This window comes from Dipodomys merriami, unplaced genomic scaffold, assembly GCF_024711535.1.
Source record: "Dipodomys merriami isolate MVZ:Mamm:240054 unplaced genomic scaffold, mDipMer1.0.p SCAF_42, whole genome shotgun sequence".
NCBI classification, from domain to species: domain Eukaryota; kingdom Metazoa; phylum Chordata; class Mammalia; order Rodentia; family Heteromyidae; genus Dipodomys; species Dipodomys merriami.
Window position 1 is genome coordinate 4932023 of NW_027205826.1, and position 23144 is coordinate 4955166.

The 23144-nt window shown below is 44.0% G+C and overlaps 1 protein-coding gene across 1 annotated transcript in view; it reads right to left on the reverse strand.

Moving 5' to 3' along the window:
- Prkca (protein kinase C alpha) overlaps window positions 1–23144 on the reverse strand; it is a 386397-nt gene that overhangs the window by 69892 nt on the left and 293361 nt on the right. Inside the window, exons 6-8 of the mRNA XM_069993120.1 lie at window positions 8536–8692; window positions 7104–7238; window positions 6789–6885 (exon numbers count right to left, since the gene is read on the reverse strand). Of these exons, the coding sequence (XP_069849221.1) occupies window positions 6789–6885; window positions 7104–7238; window positions 8536–8692 (389 nt within the window). The remainder of the gene's footprint in view (window positions 1–6788; window positions 6886–7103; window positions 7239–8535; window positions 8693–23144) is intronic.

Sequence of the window (23144 nt, forward strand, 5' to 3'; positions counted from 1 at the left end):
AGGCATGATCCATTAGCACTTGCTTATAAAATGTAGTTTATTCACTACATAGTATCTTTATGCTAATGTGCCTAAAATATTATTTTGATATAAGTCAATACAAAAATGACAACAGATATTTTATATGTTTTTCTCATGTGATCTTATCTTTGAAAGCTTCTATATATTTTATACTTGCAGTACATCTCAGATCAGACTGGAAACATTGTAAATGTTACAAAGTCCATATGACTAACAGTTAATAAATTGGAAAGCACAGTCCTAGAAAGGGCTATCTACCTTAAATTGTGTATTTTTTAAGACTAAAAAGATGAAGTAATTTGTCCAAGATCAGTAAATTTGACTCTGAGGAGGCTTCCAAACACTGTGCTGTCATTCCACTTCTCAAATGAAAGTGGTATTCCATGCTCATCCCAGAAGCTGCCTGGTGCCTAGTGGTCAGTGGTCACCATTACTGCTGTTTGCATTACTGATCATCAGCCTCACACTTTCTTGTTCCCCAGGAGAGGATGATAGAGGAACAGGGGAGGATGAAAGGTGGTTGTCGAGACTGATGAGCACTGGCCCCATTTCACATTTAAACATAACTTGTTCTCTTTAGAAAGCTTCTAAAATTACTGTGCAAATTTCAAGTGACACTGTAATTAAATAAATTCATCTTGCTCTCTTGGGTCTTGATACTCAAAAGAGTTATTTATGAGTATGAGTATGTCAGCTTTCTAATGGGTCACCGTTTTTCTTTATATTTTGACAGCAAACTCATTCTATCCAGCAATACCTAAAGTCCAAAGTGTGCTGTCTCTAAGAGCTCTTCATTCTGCTAAGATGAGTCCACTTTGGCTTTTTAATTTTTCTTTTGTATTAGATTTTGTTTCTTTTTAAAGAAATCTTCCTGATTTTCTTTAAGATTAGAACTTCCATTAGCTGATAGCAACATGTGGAGGAGAGAAACAACCCACCAGTAGGAATGAATTCATTTAAAGTCCATTTTCAGCTAAAAGCCATCACAATACAAATTAGAAGCAGTAATGAGGATATTGGAGCAAATTGAGGAAATTTAAGTTTGATTGTGTGCAATACTGAAATATGGAATTTAAAGATGGGAGATGCTATCTCTTCTACTCATCCTAAGCTGCTCTTGACAGATGATTAGCTGGGTTATTTTCCCTCCTGGCTGAATTTCTATTTAGGTACCAGGAATGAGAAAGGTCTGCCTAGAGGAGGTCATCCTAGGGAAGAGGGGTCAAGTCTTAGGAGAAAGGCACTGCATTTGAGGAACCAAAGAGTGGGCAGAGACAGGTGGGGGTAGGGAAGGGTAAGGGTAGGGCAAGCTCTAAGGAAGGTCTGGAAATAAGGTCCCAGAATTCTTCCCTACTCACTCCATCTATTTTTTTTCTTTCTGTTGGGGGCTGGGGCTGTTTGGGCACTGTCCCTGAGCTTTTGTGCTTAAGGGCAGTAGTTCTCTACCACAAGCTCCACTTCCAGCTTTTTGGCAATTAATTGGAGATAGGAGTCTCATAAACTTTCTTTCCTGCCTGGGCTGGCCTCAAACTGAGATCCTCAGATCTCAGCTTCCTGAGTAGCTACGATTACAGGCATGAACAAATTACACCCAGCCTCCTATTTCCTAGAACAATTCTAGCTCAACTTTAACTCTAGGGGTTGACCTGGCCCTTTCGGGCTCAGGAAAAGTATATACTGACTGACAAACACAATACAAAGATGTGCAAGTTCCTTAATAACAGCAATAAAACTGCAAGTAGCTATAAGAAATTGTAGAACTGTTTTTAGGAGAGGGGAGATGCAGTGGGAAAATACTCCTTTTTTCCTAAGTTGAAAGCTGAACACAGCATGTAACTCCCAGGGCACAGCTCTAGATGGGGCTAATTCGCATCCTTGAATTTTTCAGAAGGTCACAATGGCAGCATTACCCTATCAGAAGTACTGGCTTTTATGTGAATGGAATTAGTCATAAGTCAATGGTGACATTTCTATTGTTTAACAGGATCATTTCTCTAATGAGTTATGAGAGGCTACCATCATTAGGGTGCTACTTGTGTTTGTTCTTGGGGTGGTCCACATCAATCACATCAGATGTGCTCACTTGGGAGTCTTTAATTGGGACCCTAAACTCAATGACTGAATTGAGAAGTGCCACTGTAAGCTGACTTTTCCTTGTGGGATTAGGTCTATAGTCATGACCACCACTGACATCTGTTTGTCTCACAGGTTATCATTTATTCTAGATACCACCATATCACACTCACAAAGCTCCCAATTTATAGACATACCATGTTCCAGAAAGCCATCAGAATGTAAATCACGATACATTTTTTTCCCCCAGTAAAACAATGCTATCAGCCAGGGAAGTAGACAGGTAGGGTAGGGCACACCTGTAATCCCAGCATTCAGGAAGGCTAGGCAGGAGAAATCGAGGCTAGCCTAGGACACAGGGAGAGAGCCTGTCTAAAACACAAAACAAACCCCAACAAAACAAAACAAAAACAGGAACAAAAACAAGGCAAACAAAAAGCCCTCTCCTCCTCCTCCCCCCAAAAAACTCAAAGCATGTTATAAATTCTACTTTATAATATGGCTAGACCGCAAGGCAGAGAACTCGCCAGCCCACTATCTGGAAGATGATTTCCACATGAAATCATTCATTTCTGGGAAACATCAGAAGTTAAAAACCATACTTTCTCAATAAGTCATTTTCTGCAATAAAATACTCTTGACAATGATGATTCGAAGATGTAGCATTTGAATAATAGGATGTTTCAGGGGCTTTCTACTAAGACAGTTCTCTTCAGTAAATAGAGCTATTATTCCCATGCAGCAGCTACAGTAAGACTCAGACAGGTTACATAGTTAGTAGTTGGCAACACCAAGATTTGATTCCAGAGTTCATGAGCTGAACTACAAGTTACCAAACTATAGTGCCTGAACAAATCTGGTCTACCACATAAGTTTTTATTGGAATACACCATGCTCACTAGTTACACATTTGTCTAGAAGTGCTTTCATGCTATAGCGGGAGAGGTAAATATCACCACAGACACCATGTGGCAGACACCACCTGTAAAGACTGTTAACACTCACTGTTTGATCCTTTATAGATAATGCCTGCAGAGCTAGCCCCAACTAGGACCTGGCTGTCCTCAGCAGCCATGGAGGGTTCTGAAAAAGTGTCCACCAGCACAGGATGCTAGCCTATCTGTCTCAATAAGCTCCCTTCTTCATCCCTGAAAAGATTAGAAGCAGGGTCCAGAGAAAATGGAAGATAAACTCCACAGGAAGTAGGGACTCTGTTTTATGCACCATTGGAACCTCATTTACTGAACAAATGAAAAGATATATAATTTCAGTTGTGACGCAGGGACCATGTATACTTTAGACAAAGATGAACATGAACAGATCCAAGGTCCACAGCAGTCAGAGATGCTGTCCATGACTATGATGTCAATGCTCTGGTGTGCATGGTCTTTTAGGCCATGATCTGCTCTGTATTATAAAGGATTTTCCAGCCATTCTGGTATTTTCCTTAGCTCCTAAGAGTTTCACTTATAGATGATTCTCTTTGTCAAGACTCTAGAATCAACCATTTAAATTAGAAAAAGATTTCTCTCTGGCTATCAGATGAATCCTCATATAGTGATCAGAGTTCCAAATAACCATTGGTTTTGATTTTTTTTTTCAGACTGAATAAACTTTTGATTTTTAGGGAAAGATTGAAAGCAGCTGTTCATTAGCTTTCTCTAGGCAACAGAACTGGACTTGGAAAGAATAAACTGACTGACAGGATCTGGTCCCAGAGAGATGTCTGCTTCTCAAAGGACTAACCTGGCATAGTGTCTCAACCAGCAATGACCCGCTGACAGAAGTGTGCAGCTAGGTGAGACCCTGGCAACCGGGGTTGGGAAGTGGGAGAGAGTGGGCTGGGGAGAGAGAGGAGTAATGACAGAAAGCAGACAGCATGGCGGCTATGTGGACTGAGGGGTAAAGAGAGGGAAGCTGTACGCATAGGGATGGAGAAGGAGGGACTAATGGAGGGAGGGTCTAGTGGAGGGAGGGAGTTTGTTCTCCAAAGGGTACCCTGATGCCAGCTGACATCCTGTTTGGAAAGGGTGGCTGCCCCTCACAGCTGCTCAAATGCAGACTCCAGCTTTTCTGGCCTGACACGTGGGATCCTGGCTTTCTCTCATGACTGGAGAAGCACTGCAATTTTCACACTTGTAGACCTCAATAGAGTACCATTATGCATTGGACACCTGCCTAAAATCCTACCAGAATTTTCCACTTAAATGTAGCATGGCAGCCATCACAAAATTCTCAGCATTTTCCTGACACCATCATCGAGTGGCTCTCTGCCTAGTCTCTTGCTGTTGTGCGTTTTAAATGTACTAAGTAAATGAGCTAGCACAACTCGAGTAAACTTTAGGAAATGCAAACTCGAAGATAGGTAAAGAGAAAGTTAGGGTGTAGTTATTATATGTGCTCTAAGCATGAATCTCGCTGGACCTCACTGGAAGGGGTGGGCTGGACAGTAGAGCTGCCACCCCTTAGCCCATGGCCTTCCTCTCCCCTCCCTTCCCTCTCCCTCCAATACTTCCCAGCCTTGGGGCAGTGCTCTGCTGCCAAGTTCAGCTCTCCCAGGAGGGAGACAGCAGCTGGCAACACACACAGCCTCTAGAGAGAAACAATTTGCTTTTGGCCTCAGGCTCTCTGGCCCATAGTTTTTATTTTTATTTTTTAAACTTGGAAGTTTGACCTTTATAAAAAGCTGGATACACTGCCCAGAGAAACAAGAAAGGCTACAACCAGGAAGCCATAGAAAGGAAGCACTAAAAGGAGGTCAATATTACTCTATCAGTAAAGCCACATCTCAAACATCCCTGTGAGTCACACCCCGTAATGCCTCAATACTGTTCCTGCCTTAACCATGTCCTGTGCCCAGAGTCCCAACCTGGAGACTGAATGAGTGGATACCTAGTGCAAGATGAGTTTAGGATAGCTCTCCAGCAGCTCAGGTTCCCATCCTGCCTGAGACAGTTGAATGATCCTGGTACTCAGTGTCCTGAGAGTCTAGAAGGATCCATCCTTCATGGGGTGGAGTGGCATTGAGGGGGGCATCAAGGAAGTGTCAGGGAACTAACCTGTGTCTTCAGCTGGGGTGGAACAGGGCAGGGGTAGAAGCAGAAAATGAAGGATGAGGTAAGGAGAGACAGTGGGTGGGTGAAGGAGGGAGGAAAAGAGAGAGGAGGAAGGGAGGAAAGGAGAGAAGAAGGGAGGGAAGAAGGGCCAGGGAGGGAAGGGAGTGTGAGAGCAAGAGCACATGCTTGGCAAAACCTTCCCATAAAGGCTTTGGATATGATTCTTTAGACAAACACACATATGGTGTGTACACATTTCCTTTTATTGACGTTTTCCCTCCTATATTTCTTTTCAGCAGCAGAGGCTGTAGGTTAGTTTTCACTGGTAGGCTCCTATCAGCATCTAAAGCAGCAGATTCATGCTTGATGTGCACAAGGTAAGTATAATTAAGTTTAACTTGGCTGACAATAGTAAAAGAAGCCAGAACAAGTCAGATGAACACCTGGGCTTAGTGTGTCTCGTGAAGAAGTGGAGATCTGGCCGTGTTGGGCCTGTGGAGGTGCATGGCAAGGACAGGTGGCTCCAAGCAGAGTGGCAGCGACCTTTAGCCAAGGCTGGAGATCACCAGTGAACCTCAGTCCATCAACCACAAGGTCTGCTGCCATGTACCATTACATATATTAGCTCTGACTCGTTTCACTAACGTATGTTCCCAGTAGTCATCAACCGTAGAGTCCCTGACCTTAAGTATCTGCCACTGCCATCAACTTTAACCAAACATTAGTACAGTGAAAGAATGTGAACATTCTGTACTGGACCTATGTGTACCCCTGGGAACAACACAAGAAAGAAAATAAGGCCACTTTCACCCCATCAATGTGACATTTCAGTACAGTTCACTGGCTCACACACTTAAGGGTACATATTGCATCGTGCTAGGGTTGGGCGATTCCACGGAATCCTATGTAGTCTGAAGAAGAGAAAGATTCAAAAAGAAATAAACCAGTTACACAGAATGCCCCTGTCACTGACTCTGTGTCTGCTAACAAAAAACAAAAGCACCAGAGAAGTAGAAAAAAAATCAGTTGGTGACTTCTCTTTAGAGAGAGTGTTCATAATGGGGGCAATGTCTAGTAAGTAAAAAGAAGAAGGGATGGAGAAGAAAAAGAGCAGCGAGCATGGAGGGGGAGAGTAGCCAATGAAATCTGGGGCAGAAGAGAAACACAGATACCACATAGCAACAAGAGCAGGAGGCTGGCCTTTCCTAAACATCTGAAACAAAAATGAAAAGGAATCCCAAACACAAAGGCATAGTTGTCAGAACTGATCTCTCACAACAAAATTGTCACTTTCAGAAAGGAAAAGAAAAAGTCTCTGATACTGGCAAGATTGCCCAATTACAGAAAAATTCCTCCCAAGGAAGATTCCAAATGTACTCTTCTTTTTGGATAAGAACCAACCTCAACTCAGGCCGGGTTGTTTCCCTAGTGACACGCAAACCGGTGTAGGTAGAAATACGCTCTCATTTTTGTGGCGTTGATGGCAACAACTTGTAAAGTGACTTCCTGTGTCCGAGTACTAATGAGAGATTGCTTTTTGTCCTTCAATGGTGTGACCACAAGAATTGGGCCCTCCCTGAAGTCATGCCGTACCAGGCAAAGGAAAGGTGTGGCCCATGGTTTTGTGGGGATCCTCACCTCAAATTTCTGCCTGAGCTCCACGTTGCCTTCTTCATCCCCTTCTGGGATGGGCACATTGTAGTATTCACCTTCTTCTTGGTTAAGTAACTTGTACCTTTAAGGACACAGGAGAGAAGGAGGGTTAGAGACAAATTCAGCAACAATTCTCCTTCAACCTGTTGTCAGCTAGGGCTGTTTGAGAAATGTGTCTGTGGAAGAAGACTGGGGACAGAGGACCAGACAGCCAATCAGCCTGCCAGAGCCTGAGACAGGCCAGTTTTGGGCGACCCTTGGTGGTCTTGGGAGTCATGCTTAGCTGGAGAGATTTCTTACCATCCACTGGCTGGCATTTTCATCAGCTCTGATACACCAAAGGAAAGGGATCCCATGAAGTCGTTCCTTGTTGTCCGATCCCAGTCCCAGATTTCTACAGAGAGTCGCCGGTCTTTGTCTGCAGGTTTTAATTTGCTACAAAGACAACACACACACACACACACACACACACACACACACACACACACACACACACACACACACACACACACACACACACACACACACACACACACACACACACACACACACACACACACAAAAGGTTAGCTCCATCATGGTTTCTTGGGTAATACTATGTGCTCATAATTTGAGACTGAGATAGAGAAACTGAATATTCAATTCACTTACTGTATCCCCCAAAATACCAGCCCCTCAAAATGGCTACCAAAGCTTGAAGACCAGAGATTAACTTTTTTTTTTTTTTTTTTGGTCAGTTGTGGGGCCTGAACTCTGGCCTGGGCGCTGTCCCTCAGCTCTTCAGCTCAAGGCTAGCACTCTACCACTTGAGCCACAGAGCCACTTCTGGATTTTTTTTCTGCTTATGTGGTGCTGAGGAATCAAACCCAGGGCCTCATGCATGTGAGGCAAGCATTCTACCACTGAGCCAACTTCCCAGCCCACACCTTTTTTTTTGTAAATGACATTTTATTAAAACACAGCCATGGCCATTTGTTTACAAATTGTTTGTGGCTGCTTTGGCAAGGGAACTTCAGAATTGTGTGGAAGAATTAGGACTCAGAAAGGCTAAGACAATAGACTACCTCCCTTTACAGAGCAGAGCACGCCACCTATGTGGATGCTTGTAGACAAATTGCTTCCTGAGCCCACATCTCCACACAGGACTCCTTGCTGTCAGTGCTCTCTCACTCCTGACTTCTTTACTCTTCTTACCATTTCCCTCCTTCCTTCTTCCCCTTCTACCTCTGAAGTACTAGTATACTTCATGGCCTAGTGATACTTCCCAGGTTTCTACAAGAGTCATCAAATGTCACCTCCTCTAGGAGGTCTTCCTTCAGCAATGGCGAATATATCTTCTCATTGCAGTAGCAATATTCTACATTATTCACTGGTTCTGGGTTGTAAGAATTGCAACTTTTTTGCTTCTTATCCTCTCCTCAAAAGAACCCAAGACTACCAAGAAGTGAAACACACCTTAGATACTTGTATATAATATGCAATACCTTAAACAGATTTTTCTTTTAGGTACAGAATAAGTAATGATAACTATTTGGGGTTTATATAGTTACTGAAAAGTCAAGTTACTATCCATCAAACAGAGGTGATGACAGTAGTCTGAGAAGGTCTCGGGAAGAGGCGAAGTGTAGAGACTATTGTCATAAACCTCTTTCCTTGTTATCCCGAATATTGAGGCTGGCTGTGTGAGGTATGTGGGAGTGGAATGCAATGCAGGGGAGAAGAAAGCACTTACAATGTGAAGGACTCATTCCACTGGGGGTTTAATGTGGAGCGGATAGTTTTGGTTTTCTGTTTGCTTTCATTCTTGGGGTCGGGAATAAGTTTCAGCTTCACATAGGGATCTGAAAGCCCATTTGGATCCATAGGGATTAGGTTTTTTGCATCCCGAACTGTGAAAAGAGAAGGAAGGAAATGTTACAGGAAGAAGGCTCACCTCACCCACACTGTCCAGAGTCCGCTTGATAGTGAGCTGAATCAAAGACATCAGGGTGGTGTCTAAGGGGAGATGAGGTGAGAAGTAAAAGCCCTTAATGTTCAACAAGAGATCTTCCTTGGTAGGGACTATGGGTGCCATGTGAACCCTTTAGAGCTGCTCCCTCACTAAAGACCAGAATGAGAATATGACACTTTTTAAAGGCAGAAATGCCCTGGAATGCCAAATACCACGGCTGCAGGTAAGCCTGTATAGAGTTCACTGAAAGCTCTAGAGTCGCAACCTGCCACTTGTGGAATTATTGTGGGTACTGATTTTTACATCTTCAATTTATAACCCTGACAGCAAGTATACATAAAATCGTTTAAGGCTGCTCTCTTCTGAATGGTGATGAGAGAAAACCTTGATGGGATTTGAAGCGGTGGCTTCCCTGCTGAGATTCTATCATTTCAACTGAAAATAAAGAATTATCAATTGCGAATACCATGGAAGTAGACAGCAGCTCAAAAATGTCAATGACTTCAATAGAGAACAGTGTCTTAAGCTGAGTCACGGTGGGTCAGGATACCCGAGTTGGGGTCTATTTGCTGAGAATGTTAAGCTATTGGCCTGAGTATATGAATTCTGGCTCTGCTACTTTTGTGGTTGTGGACAATATTTAATATTTAATCTCCATGAACCTCAATCTTCCCAACTGAAGAACGGTACTGCCCAGATAGGTCGGGATGATCTAGATTCATATAGGTAAAGTGCACAGTGTTCAATAACTGTTCTCCTCATGGTTGTTAATGCAGTTTCTGACAGAAAGCAAAACCCCAAAAGATTAGATCTTCAAATTGGAGAAGCTGCTAGAAAGCTGCTTGCGCTAAAAAGTACCGACTCCTACTTAGGCCCACAGATGCACTAAAACAGGAAAAAAAGAGGCATCCTTGCCTCAGTTTTGTTATCTGTGTCCCTTGCCCTGAGGCCCTTCAGTCTCGTTCCACTGTGGAACTCAGGAAGGAGTGGACAGGAGACTGGACTACTACCTGCCAGGTGTCAATGCTCACTGTAACAAGGCCTCATTTGACAAGGCCTCAGGCAATGGACTGTCAGAGCCACTGCTACCACTTTTGCCCACCCTGAAAACCCTGGTGATTGGGACTGTTAGTTACATACAGCTCTCCTAGTCTCCTCATAATTCTTTATCTACTTAAACCTATAGCTCATGTCTGTGCTCTGAAGATGGCTAAAGATGAGCTGAAGCGCTGTCTTCTCTTGGCTGCTGGATTCATATAATAAATCTCTTTCTCTCTTCTTTTTTTTTAACTCAGCAAGGCAGATTTCTCTATTCTTTATCATACCTCTTTATTTGGCATATGGGGGTGAGTGGCTAGATCTGACATGTGGAACTCCTTGAGTTTTGGCCTGGGGGTCTAAAAACTGAAGTTTCAGGGTTTTAACTTGACAAACAAGTACTGTAGAAAAGCGTAGAAAATATTATAATGTGGCTGCAGCTGAGTGACTTCAACGCAAGTCTTAAAAGTGCAGCATGCTGGAGGGCATTTCCAACAATAATAGCTCTCCTCCTGTCTGGAGGAGGGAGAGCTAGGAGACAGAAGAAGAGGAAGTTAAAGTGGGGGAGTGGATTGGGAAGGAGAAGCAAATGGGTGGGAGGTGGGGCGATTGGGGAAAATGGAGATGTGATCAGAGTACGGAAACCAAGAGTGGGGACACTGTCCAGGCGCAGGAAAGGGTTCTCTTGCTGAATACTTGGGAGATAAGATTCCTACAGATTTGTCTACCTGGGCTGGCTTTGAACCTTGATCTTCAGATCTTAGCCTCCTGAACAGTGTGAATTATGTGCATGAGCCACCAGGGCCTGGATCCCAGTCAGTCTCATGCAAAAGCCAGGGTTGGGTACACGGGCAGCTGTTTTCAGCATGTGCTCCCTGTACTACCATCCTTGGCACCGCTTGCAGGCTTAACCTGTCATTCATACTTCCCTTTAAAATCATTCATCTTTAAACATCTAACATTTTTTCCAAGGAAGGGATATCACTAAGGCAAATGGAAAGCAAATTGCCAGACATAGGAAGAACCTAGGAAAGCAACGAAAATCTGGGCTATGCATTTCTGGTGCATATCATTTCATGAGGTCTGCTCTCTCTTAGCTATATAGAAGAGGAAATTAACAAATGTTAAGGATATTCTAGCCCCAGACTAGACTCCTTTCTTCCATATTACATCCAAGATGGAAATAAAATTGAGAAAGGACCAACTTTCTCATGTAACTTGCTGCTCCCTAATGTCAGTTCAAAACTTTCCAAAGATGTCTCAAGTGCTACCAAAAGCCTTCTACCCCACATGTGGGAAGCCAAACTGGGAGGAGTGCCAATTCTGAGGTTATTAAGGGTGTAGACTGCTCCATAGCCAAAGAGATGTGTGGGCTCAAGAAGAACAGCTCCAGCGACTATCTTACAGCTTATTTCTTGTCTCTTGCTTTCTATAAGAGCCACACTAATCTTGAAATTAAGATACACATAAATATCATGCTACTTTCATGAATCTACTATGGAGAATATGATTAAAAAAAATTCCTATCATGCCAATTCAGACCTCCTAGGTAGGTGGTCTCTAAACTTAACAATAGAGATAATACATTTCTCTTGCTCATAAACCCAAAGCGCCAACTCTGTGCCCTGGGGCCTGCCCATATAGGCCCAGGGTCTCATGTAGGAGCCTGGTAATAGTGTATCTCCTCATCTCCCATCACCAGCGATAGAGCCTTTATGAGAGGAGGGCCATCTCCTGAAAACACACCTGGGTCCCACGACAGCTCATTTCAGGGCAAGAAGCCTATAATTTCAGGACTTTAGTAAAAGTATACATTATTAACTATATATCCATCCATCTCTTGGCTTGAGATAACTATTCTGAAAATTATCAACTGTTGAGCCAAACACTGAGAAAAACCGGCATGGTTTAGAAGGTTATATCATTTCTAGATAACGTAAGATACCATTTCTAGAAAAACACATTTGAATAAGATGACAGAACCGTAGAAACAACTACCCAGAGTTACCTAACACAGGTGGACAGATGAGTTGTGAATAAATGTTCAGGAGTGAGGTTTGTTTGGGGGCACATGGACTGACTCAATAGCTCAGAGGACTGGGCAGCCTTGGGTATCCTAGGAATGGGGGACAATGTAGCCATGGCTATAAAGCCAGTGATTTTTACTGAGGGCCTGCTGAACAGAGAAATGGATACAAATGGATCAGATTTCCTCCAGGACTTGTATCCAGTGAGGGCTTGATGAGCCTGAGGAAGCTCAGGGGAAAGTGTGGCTGGCGTTGCTTGAGTAAGTGCTAAAGATGGGGAGTCTCAGCTCAGCTCATGGTACTTGCATGGGCATTATAGATGGAGGCTGCTTCAGGCAGTATGACATAGAGGCCAAGATCATGGGCTGCTGGGGTCAAGCCTCTGTTCTGTCAGTCATTAGCTGTGTGACTTTGGATGTTATCTGATTTTTCATTTGGAAAGCAGGGATAATAATAGCGCTTATCCCATGAAGTTATTGTGAAAAATCAAATGAAAAAAATGAAACATTTAGAAGAGATGCTGGAATGAAGGAAATATTAAACAAGTATTTGCTATTACTACAAACAGGTAGATTAAATTCATGCTTGTGATCTTCATCATTGTTATTACCACCTCCACCATCCAGACCTACCATTTGGTCCAGTAGGCTGGGTTGTTTCCTCAAGGTAAAGAGACTATGTATATCAGTATAAATCATTCATATAATCCTGGAATGTCTAGACTACTATGTTAGACTAGAGTTAAATAGTCAGCTCCCAAGTGATCCACATAGTCTGAGAATTTAAAAAAAAGTCAATGCAATTCTTAATGTGTCCAGAAAATGCTCCAGATAGTTTCTTAATCCAGAGACTCTATGTAGCATGAATGATGAGGCACAGTGGTAGGAAAAAGCACCAGGAGTTCACCTCCTAACATGAAAGTGAGATTAAGGTTAATAGCCTCAAGCATGCTTCCTTGGTCCCACTTCTATGCCTCCCTTGTGGGTTTCTAACCTCGCTCTGAGTTGCCATGGGGCACTCTGGCTGGACTATAAAGCAAAGTTGGATCTGGTTGAACCCAGATCTCTGGCCCTCTGGTAATCAGGAAGATAATGAACATGATGGTGGCGATGGGAGCACATTCCTAGGGAGATTACTACAAGCACTGTGTTAAGCTCTGTACAATTATGAGATAGATGTTTTTGTCAAATCCATTTGCAAAGAGGGCCAAAGGCAGAATAATCGGCTCAATACACAAAGCTAATGAATGGCCAAGCCTGGGTGAGCCTGACTGTTTGCAGGTCAAAATGGAGAGAGGGAGGCCCTCAAGGGTCTGTCCAGGAGCACATAAGCTCGAGGCTTTGTTGAGGCCAGCTGTAACCCTGTAGCCTGCAGACTGGACTTGTCAGCACTGACCCACAGTAACCTTACCCTTTCAGGGAACACAACCACACAGGGACATTGTTTGGTGATGCACAAAAATCAAGTACCTCTAAGTTTAGCAGCATCCTGGCCTTTTCAAATGATCTGTTTTGCTTTAGCAAATAATATTCTATTTTTTTACTGCCTATTTCCCCTCGAAGCATAGCCTTGTTTGTGAATTCTGCTTAAAAGCCAGAAAAAAAGCACAAAGGCTCAAAACAAGGACTTGCTTCCAAAGGCAGGATTGTTTCATGCAAGCTGACCGGGTGATGCCCTCCTACCTCCTCCCTCGCCGGGTAGCAAAATCAAGAGTAAACAAGTTCTACAATCCCATTCCTCACCAGGCATAAGCAGAATCAGGTTCTCTGATTCTGCAGAAAAACAACAGCAAGTCTTCTTTGTTTGACAATACCAGCAGCAAAAAATATGTGAAGGCAGGACAGCTGGAGAGAGGGAGGGCCTCTGAGTGCAGAAAAAGATGAAGTTAGTGTCTGTGATCAGTGGAGCCTGGACTGATCCACACCAGGTGACAGGATAGTGGGTGCTATCAGCAGCAAGAGCCACATGTTGGGTTAATAAAAACTGACTTCCAGCCCATGAATGTAGTTATTAGGATGACATTTAGATACTGACAATGCTCTTTCAAAACAACTTTAGATCTACAAATTAATTTCTTATGAAGATGCCATCACATTTGAATATAGATTTAGTACCAGAGAAACTTGATAGACTGTGTCATCTCCAAGAGATCTGCCTTTACAGCTTAGGCACATATGATTCTGTGCATGTGGTATATGTGCATGTGTATGTGCAAAAATGTGTGTGTGTGTGTGAGAGAGAGAGAGAGACAGACAGACAGACAGAAAGAGAGAGAAAGGGAGAATATTCTCCATTGAGAATGAAAAATTATACCCCATGGTAGAGGATGAGCTCTTATCTTCTGGTATCCAGGAAGATAATAAACATAATGGCAGTGATGGTAGTACATTGCTGGAGAGATGACTAGGTAGCAGGCACTGTCTTAAGCTCTGTATAATAACAAGATAACAAGATAGATGCTTTTATCAAGTCCATTTGCAGATAGGGCCCAAAGGCAGACAGAGGCAAAAGAATCTGCTCATGACACAAAGCTAATAAGTAGCCAAGCCTATAGTCAGCTTGTGGCTTCGAAACCTTAGTGTATGCATGGTTATCATATAAAACTGGCTCCCACGAGACAGAGTCCCAGAGGAGAAGTAGGGAAGTTGGCCTCACCTAGAACAGGATGGGGTGGGAGATCTGTCCATGAGGACAGGGTAGAAGAGAAGAGACCCAGCACCACCCCTGGAGAGGTGAGTGATGGTAGGGCACAGAGGACTATGTGGACACACATTGGGCAGGGCTGGGAGGATGGATGAATGGCACACAACTTTTGTTTTCTACTTCAGTGCCTTGAAGTAGGTGAAGGACATTCTAGCACCTGACTTATAACCACGAATATAGCAACTTCTGGGGTACAATTTCCAAACCACAGACCCTGTGGCACAAGGTGTTTGCATTCCTGAGTGGTCTTTGCAGCTGGAACATGCCAATAGCTGCTTCAGAACCAGCAGGCCACTGACTGAGTCAGGGAAGACCACAACATCAGCGAGACCCAGGACCCAAGAGCACCTAGAGGCACAGATACAAAAGAGGACGTGAGGGCAGGCTCTCCCTACTTACATACAGGTTGGTGAGCCTCTGTCTCTGTCTCTGTTGTTCTTTGTGTCTTCTGTCTGTCTGTCTCTTAAACACACACACACACACACACACACACACACACACACACACACACACACACACACACAAGGTAATGGTGGAAAAGTAAGTGGGGGTAAATTTTCACTGACAGAAAGGCTTTTAAGACACAAAAGAAACACTGAAACTAGGGAAAATGATGTTCTGCAAAATAGTATGAATATACTTTGAAGCAGTGGTCATTTCCTTGCTCTATTGCTCAAAATGCCAAACTGTGTCTGCAATCAGAGGCCTGGTGGGGGACAGAGCTGTGGGTTTTTTTTTTATTCTTTATTTTTTAGTAAACAAGCATTCTCTAGCCCTCTCCAGGAGAAAAGAAAAAAAATAATGAGGGGAAGGGTTTAGGTTCAGAAAATGACTGGTCTCTGTCAAGTTAGTGCTCACTGGCAGAGACAGGCTTCTCCAGGGCTTCCAGTGTGGTGAAGGCCACCCGGCTTCAGTGGAGATGTGGAGACATGCCTCCCAGTTGACCTGCCTTCAGTTGCCGGGAAGATACAAAAAGTAACCATATGGGGGGGTATGTCATCAAGTAGTAGAACACTTTGTCTAATAAGCACCAGGGTTGGATGGCTCTGCATTTCTGGAGAAACTGCTAGCAATCTCAGTACCACCAAATACTAACAATAACAACAATTAATAATAAATAACCTTAATAGGGCTGGGAAGGTGGCTCAGTGGTAGAGTGCTTGCCTTGCATGCCTGAGGCCCTGGGTTTGATTCCTCAGCACCATATAAGCAGAAAAAGTGGTGCTGTGGCTCAAGTGGTAGAGCGCTAGCCTTGATCTGAAGAGCTGAGGGGCAGTGCTTAGGCTCAGAGTTCAAGCCCCATGACCAACCAAAAAAAAAAAAAAAAGGGACTGGGAATGTGGCTTAGTGGTAGAGTGCTTGCCTTGCATGCCTGAGGCCCTGGGTTCAATTCCTCAGCACCACATAAGAAAAAAGAAAAAAGCTGGAAGTGGCGCTGTGGCTCAAGTGGTAGAGCACTAGCCTTGAGCTGAAGAGCTGAGGGACAGCGCCCAGGCCCAGAGTTCAGGCCCCACGACCGGACCCAAAAAAAAAAAATAACCTTAATACTAGATGCTGCAGGTACAAGTCAGAACAAGATTCATAGCTTAAAATAGCATGAAGCTAGGTACCAGTGTCTCAAGGCTGTAATCTTAGCTACTCAGGGGTATGAGATTCGAGGATTGAGGTTCAGATCAGATTTAGCCTGGGAAAACAAACCTAAGAGACTCTTTCCCAATTAGCTAGCCAAAGCCAGAAGTGGAGGTATAACTCAAGTGATAGAGCTCTAGCTGTTCCAGAAAAGTGGAGTGAAAGTACAAGGCAGAGTTCAAGCCTCAGTACTGGCCGGAAAAGGTACACACACACACACACACACACACACACACACACACACACACACACACACACACACACACACACACACACACACACACACACACACACACACACACACACACACGAATTTATTCTCTTACAATCCTAGAGTCCGTACACACACACACAAACACACACACACACACACACACACACACGAATTTATTCTCTTACAATCCTAGAGTCCATAAATCTAACAGCAGTGTCAGCAGTTGAGGTTACAGCTGAAGTGTTGGCAGGGCTGTGGTCCCTCTGGAGGCTCCAAGGGGGAGGCGCTGTCCCTTGCCTCTTACAGTTTCTGGTGGCTGCTGCTGTTACTTGGCTTTTGGCCACATCACTCTGATCTCTGGTCTGTCTTCATGTGGGCCTGCTCCTTGGTATGAAACTACCCTCTGTCCCTATCTTACAAGGATACACAGGACTGCATTTAAAGCTTACCCAGAGAGTCCAGAAGAGCTTCTCCATAGCAAGCTCCTTAGTTTTATCAGCTATAACCCCATCCTGCAGTGATAGCACATTTGTAAGAGTCCAAGTTTGGGGTTTGTTATCTTTGGGTGATCACCATGCACTCTACTACAGGTAGTAATGTAGGATTTCTTTTGGAGGTGATGAAAATGTTCTGGAATCACAGAGGTGATGCAAGTACAATCTTGTGAATATAACCAGAAACCAATTCATTCTATACCTTAAAAGGGTGAATTTTATTAGGTTGTGGGGTAATACTGCAATAAAAATAGATGGACCTAGTGGAAGATTTCCTTGTATCTTGTCACACTCCTTTTGTGAAAAAGGGGACACCCATATTCTGGATGAGGAAACCAAGACATGGAGATGTCAAGTACTTTGCTTAAGGTTGGACATTAGTAAGGGATGAATTAAGAACACAGCTGAGTCTTATGAATCCTGAGCAGTAACCTGTCCTCAGCCCTCACAAGATGGCTTTCACATTCAGATTGACATATTGGTGTCAATATCTGGTGACAATTTGGTGCCAACTGGCAGTATTTTTTTTTCCTATAAAGGAAATAGTTTTAGGCTCTGCGGACCATGGACATTACTCGGGTCTGCTGTTATTAAACAAAAGCAGCTGTGGAGAACATGTAAACAAATGAGCATGGTCATGTTTCAATAAAACTTTATTTAAAAGAACAAACAGTGGGCCAAATGTGGCCCTCAGAACAACATGATGAATTTCTGGAAGAGAAATGCATTCCTTCTGCTTAGATTTGAGGCTCTTGAACTCTGACTTTGTCTTAGAGCAAGGACTATTCTGAGCCAGGGAGAGAAAAGGTGTATCTTCCAATAGAACCCCAAATCCATTGTATGCCTCTTGTCATTTCTGTCTTAGCAGAACCTTCCAAAGCTGTCTCTGATATGTGATTGGGTTGGTCTCTCCACTCTTTCCTTGGCTGTGTGATGTTCTTTAGTGTACTGTCTGCGCTCCAGTCTCCTTCCCAGTGTACCGGATCTTGGTCATGACCCTCTGCTACAGGCCAATTCCACCCTGTTCAGTCTTCCCAGCCCAACCCAACTGCAAATAGTGAGCAAGCCAAGGCATCAATGGGGCCATTCTTTGTAGTAGCTGTTCTAGAAAACAGAATTTTAAAGGAATGTGTATCCAGGAGCACTGAAGGGTAAAAGCTGACCTGTTGAAGGTGAGTAGGGATAAATAAAGCCCCTCTGCAAGCCATGATGAACAAATTACCATTCTAATCACTGCTGCCCACTTTGAGAATATCCCAAATGGCTGGCAGGCTGCATCAGAAGGGACAAGGTATTCACTCCGCCACAGCACAGAACTCTTGGGCTTTCCTGAGTCCACAGTCTCCTGGTCGCATGACTAGGAACACACTGTTCTCAGGTTTGTTTGCACCCTCACTTTAGGCCTTTCTGATGATACTGCAAGGCTGCCAGTTCCCTTGTGTCACTGCCAGTCAGTTCTGTGCCAGGAGCCAGAATTCCTCAGCAAATGTTGATGGAGAAATGGGTCGGGTGACAGATTGCTTCCTGAACAAGATTTGCAGAGTGCCCTTCTCACATGATGTGACGGGGGGTGGTCAAGCTGTCTAGCTTAGAGGTTCTGACTTGGAGCTTCTCAAACTGTGCAAACACACAAGCCCTGGCACAGATGGGACACGCCACAGGTGACGGTGGGCTTGTTGGCATGGACCCTGATGGAAGAATTAGAACTGGCAAGACTTTACGCCATCCAGTGGGCACAGAAGTCCCAGCAGAGAAAGGAGCCTAGGCAGGCTCCAGCTGGCACTGGCGGAGGGCAGAGTGTCTATCTGAGACGCATGGATTAGAACCGTGCGATGGGCAATGCTCAAAGTGCCTGGGCCACACATTCTCCATCGTCTAAGACACCAACTCTTCAACATAATATTATAGTTTCTACAGCCGTTGAGGGACTTTCTGTGTCCTGGGTTGAGGATCTCTGCAGTGTGTATGCCTAACAGCCCTGTTCTTTGAGGATGTGGCAGCTGTCTTCTCTCTTTCTATGCCTTGCAGGGCTTGTGTGCCAAGGGGCCCAGTATTCCTGCTCGGCTGGGGATGGGGTCCGAATGTCTGTCTCCTCCATCCACTCAATATATGTGCCACAATTCTAACCTGCAGTGTGGCGAAGGGGCATGGCGGCTTTGAGAGATGATTAGGTCAAGAGAGTGGAGTCCTCCCTAGAGGGATCAACATCCACACAAATAAAAGAATGCTTGGGGGCAAGTTCCTCTCTGTGAAGTCCCATTGAGAAGGCACAATCTATGAGTCAGCAATCATCTATGGAATCACGGGTCCTTGTCAGGTATGGAATCTTCTAGTGACTGGATATTAGATGTCCCGGGTTCCTGAACTGTAAGAATTAAACTTCCGAGCTACTCATTTGATGTAGAGGCTGAAACAGAGTAAGGCAATCTGAGAGCTGGAAGAGGTGTTGGGAATAGGAAACAGAACTGGTTAAGGCCTGCCTTCGTACGGGAACTGTAAATATGAGGTTTGGCCCACGGGGGGGGGGGGGGGCAGGGGTGCAGCCTATTCCCCACAGCGTGGGCTCAAGACCCCACTGGTGGACATTCACTAGCAGTCAGCTCTGTCAGGCATAAGGAGCGAACTGGCTCCTCAAGCAGGTAACAAGGAAGGGTTGACAAGGAGAAGCGAGAGCCCTATGGCCTACCACCCATGGGATTAGTACAGTGAACTGTTTGTCCAGAAAGTGCAAAAAAAATCATAATCTCTCTCTCAATGTCAACCGCCCCCCGCACCCCCCGACACACACTTAGAACTGAGCCAGGCATGGTGGTACATTCTATAATCTCTGCTACTTGATTAGTGGAGATCAAGAGGACTATGATTCTAGTCAAGCCAGGCAAAAAGTACAGAAGGCTTCCATTTCTGACAATAAACTGGGCGTAGCAGCATGTATTGGTCTTCCCAGCTATATGGGAAGCCTTAGGTAGGAGGATCATGGTCTGGGGCCACTGTGGGCAAATATGAAAGATACTGCATACAAACTAAACAATAAAGGGCTAGAGATATGGCTTGCCTAGCAAGCCTGAGGTCCTGAGTTCAAACTGCAGTACTGCCACACACACACACACACACACACACACACACACACACACACACACACACACACACACACACACACACACACACACACACACACACCACCACCACCACCACCACCACCACCACCACCACCACCACCACCACCACCACCACCACCACCACCACCACCACCACCACCACCACCACCACCAAAAACCAACAAAAGACAAACTTAGAATGGAGAGGTTTTCTACCAGAGCTTGAGTGGCCCTTAGTTATAATATTTTTGAGGCTCCCAATATGGAAACGGGCCAACAACTGAGCTTTCCAGCATTTACTTCAACAATTCCAGCTCAGTTTTAGCGATGTTCTGCTCTCTGGCCCAACTCCACTGAGCACACGGTAACATTACTAATTAGAAGCTGACATTGGTTACAATGGGTCAGTTAATTGTACTCCATGTACCCTAATTACAATTGATGTAACCCCAGAGACCCTTGGCACGCCAAGGAAATTCGTCTCTTTGGCTGCCATTTTGAACCCATGCTGCCTAGCACAGATCCTGCCTAGCTATGCATAAAATTAGATTCATTTTACATATGCATCTCTGTGTCCCCCTGGCCCGTGCCTCTGCAATCATGCTGCTGTACCCTTAGGCACACTCCACCTGGGCCATACCTCTACCCCTGCCCATTCTACCTTGAGTCAAGACTTGCCTTCTTGGACCTTCCATTCTCCTACCAGCCCAGTCTACAGGACTTCTACCTACACAGATGAACGGCAGCTTGGGGTCAGGGCATCTCCCCAGGGTCAACACAGCATAAGACAAAACCACAAGTACTCAACAGATTCTTGTTGACTGAGAAATGAAAGCAGACAGCAAGTGAGAAAGCCTGGCATCTTTTGGCTGCAGTTCACAAAGCATCCATTTGGAGGGACTCCAGGACAAGGGAAAAGCTGTCAGGACTTTCTAGGGAGAATTAAGCCAAGGCCAAAGGAGCCAAACACTTTTTTTGGGGTGGGGTGGGGTGGGGTGGAGATAAATGCTCTGTAGAGTCTCTGAGCCTAGAAAGACTAAAGGACATATGATATATCTCCAGCATTGAGGAAAAATGTGTCAGACAGGACCATTTGCTCTTGGAAAACAGTTACCACGTGGGACTTCTCTGGATTTCAGGAAACTCAAAGCAAAGTCATCACTGGCAACCATTACTGATGGTGAACCAATGCGGGTCCTAGTGCTGTCTTGCTGTATTTGTTCTTGGCATGCTGTATCAAGTCTGATGATACTCTCTGTTTATGAGCTTCAGCGAAGTTCCAGGTCTATCTTTTCTATGTCAAAAAGCAATAACCCATAAATCTTGTGATATTTCTCTCCTTATTGCCAGAGAGAAGGGCAAGAAGAATGAAACACACTAATAACACACCTGCTCAGCCAGGCGCCTCCAGTTGCACAGGGACCATGCACAGGTCTGTATTCAGGGACACTAGAGACCTGACCTTTTAGGATCTACTTACTGAACAAAGGTTCTATTTGGTCTCCACTTGGTGACAAGGATGGATTTCTTTCACAGTGAACTCAGTGGCCAGAACACATGAGCCAGGAGCTCCTCAACCAAAGCTATACTAGAATAAGACTTACAAAGAAAATTCAGAGGACTATAGTGTGAGATGGGAAAGATCACTACTTTTCTCTTATAAAGGGTTGAGATAAAATTTTCTACCCAAACTCTGTAATTCTGTCTTTTTTTTTCCTTTTTCTGAGGACCGAACCCAAGACCTTGCGCGCGCCAGGCGAGCACCCTTCCGCTGGGCTAAACCCCCAGCCTCCCAAACTCTGTAATTCTGATGTTTCAAAAGGAAATAGAATCTGGTGTGAGAGAAACATTTCCAAGTGATGACAGACTGATGTTGTTCTGTATAAAAACTTAGGAAAATATTAATATTAGGTAAACGTTTTGATTTTTCTTTATTAGTACATACTAATAATACAAGGAAGTTTCATTATGATAATTCCAGAAATGCCAAAGTTTGATTATATTCCCTTAGCCTTCTTCAAATCCTCCTATTTTTCCTTATTATAGAAGGAATAGATATTTCAAGACACAGAAGAATAAGAAGAAAATTAAAAGCACCTATTCTCTACCAGAAGAGAGGAACAATGCTGGCATCTCGGTGTCATGTCAGTCTTTCCTATGTAGCTATCTAAGGTGAAACATTGATTTTCATAGACTCCACACCCTTTTATGATACAGCTTTACACCATAAATATGATAACATATGTGTAAAAACACTTTTAATACCTAACATTCCATCTTGTGGCTATATCCTAATTCTTCAAATGCACACACAGTTTGGGGGCTACCTACTTCATTTAAAATTACCTTTATAGAGAACATAGCAACGGATCATCTTCATGCGTAAATGTCCACCTTACACTTCTGACATATTTTTCAGGCTGCATTCTTAGTAGATTAAAAGTTACAAAATCACTTATGACTCTTGTCATACCAACAAATGACTCCCTCAAAAGTTGTACCAAAGTCCTACCAATATGGAGCCAGGTAACTTGAGGGGAAGGGTGAGTTTGGGAGAGATGGAAAAGAATGAAGCACTGTGGCTGGGAAGGTGGCTCGGTGGTAGAGCGCTTGCCTTGCATGCCTGAGGCCCTGGGTTCGATTCCTTAGCACCACATAAGCAAAAAGAAAAAAGCCGGAAGAGGCGCTGTGGCTTAAGTGGTAGAGCGCTAGCCTTGAGCTGAAGAGCTGAGGGACAGCGCCCAGGCCCAGAGTTCAGGCACCACGACTGGACCCCCCCCCCCCCAAAAAAAAAAGAATGAAGCACTGTACTCACAAACGGACCTGTTGAATTGAAACCTGTTTGTACAAATATTCAAAGATAATAAAAAATTTTATACTGAGGGTGTGGTGAGAAAATGGATGAGTGACATTATGATTTTGATTATTTTTGAGATTTATGCCCCCCCATGAGTTTTTTTTTTTTTTTTTTTTTTTTTTTTGCTATTTGTGTTTATTTTTTCTTTGACTTACTTCTTATTTAATTTTCCTGCAGGGTCATAAAGGATTTTCAGAAGAATTGTATAACTATGTATGCTAACAGCCCTTTTTCATATTTACCAAAAGTTATGTTTACATTTAATTCATCCTTCTTGGACACACAGAAACTTATTTTTTCAGGCAGTTAAAGCTGTCCAGTATTTTGGTT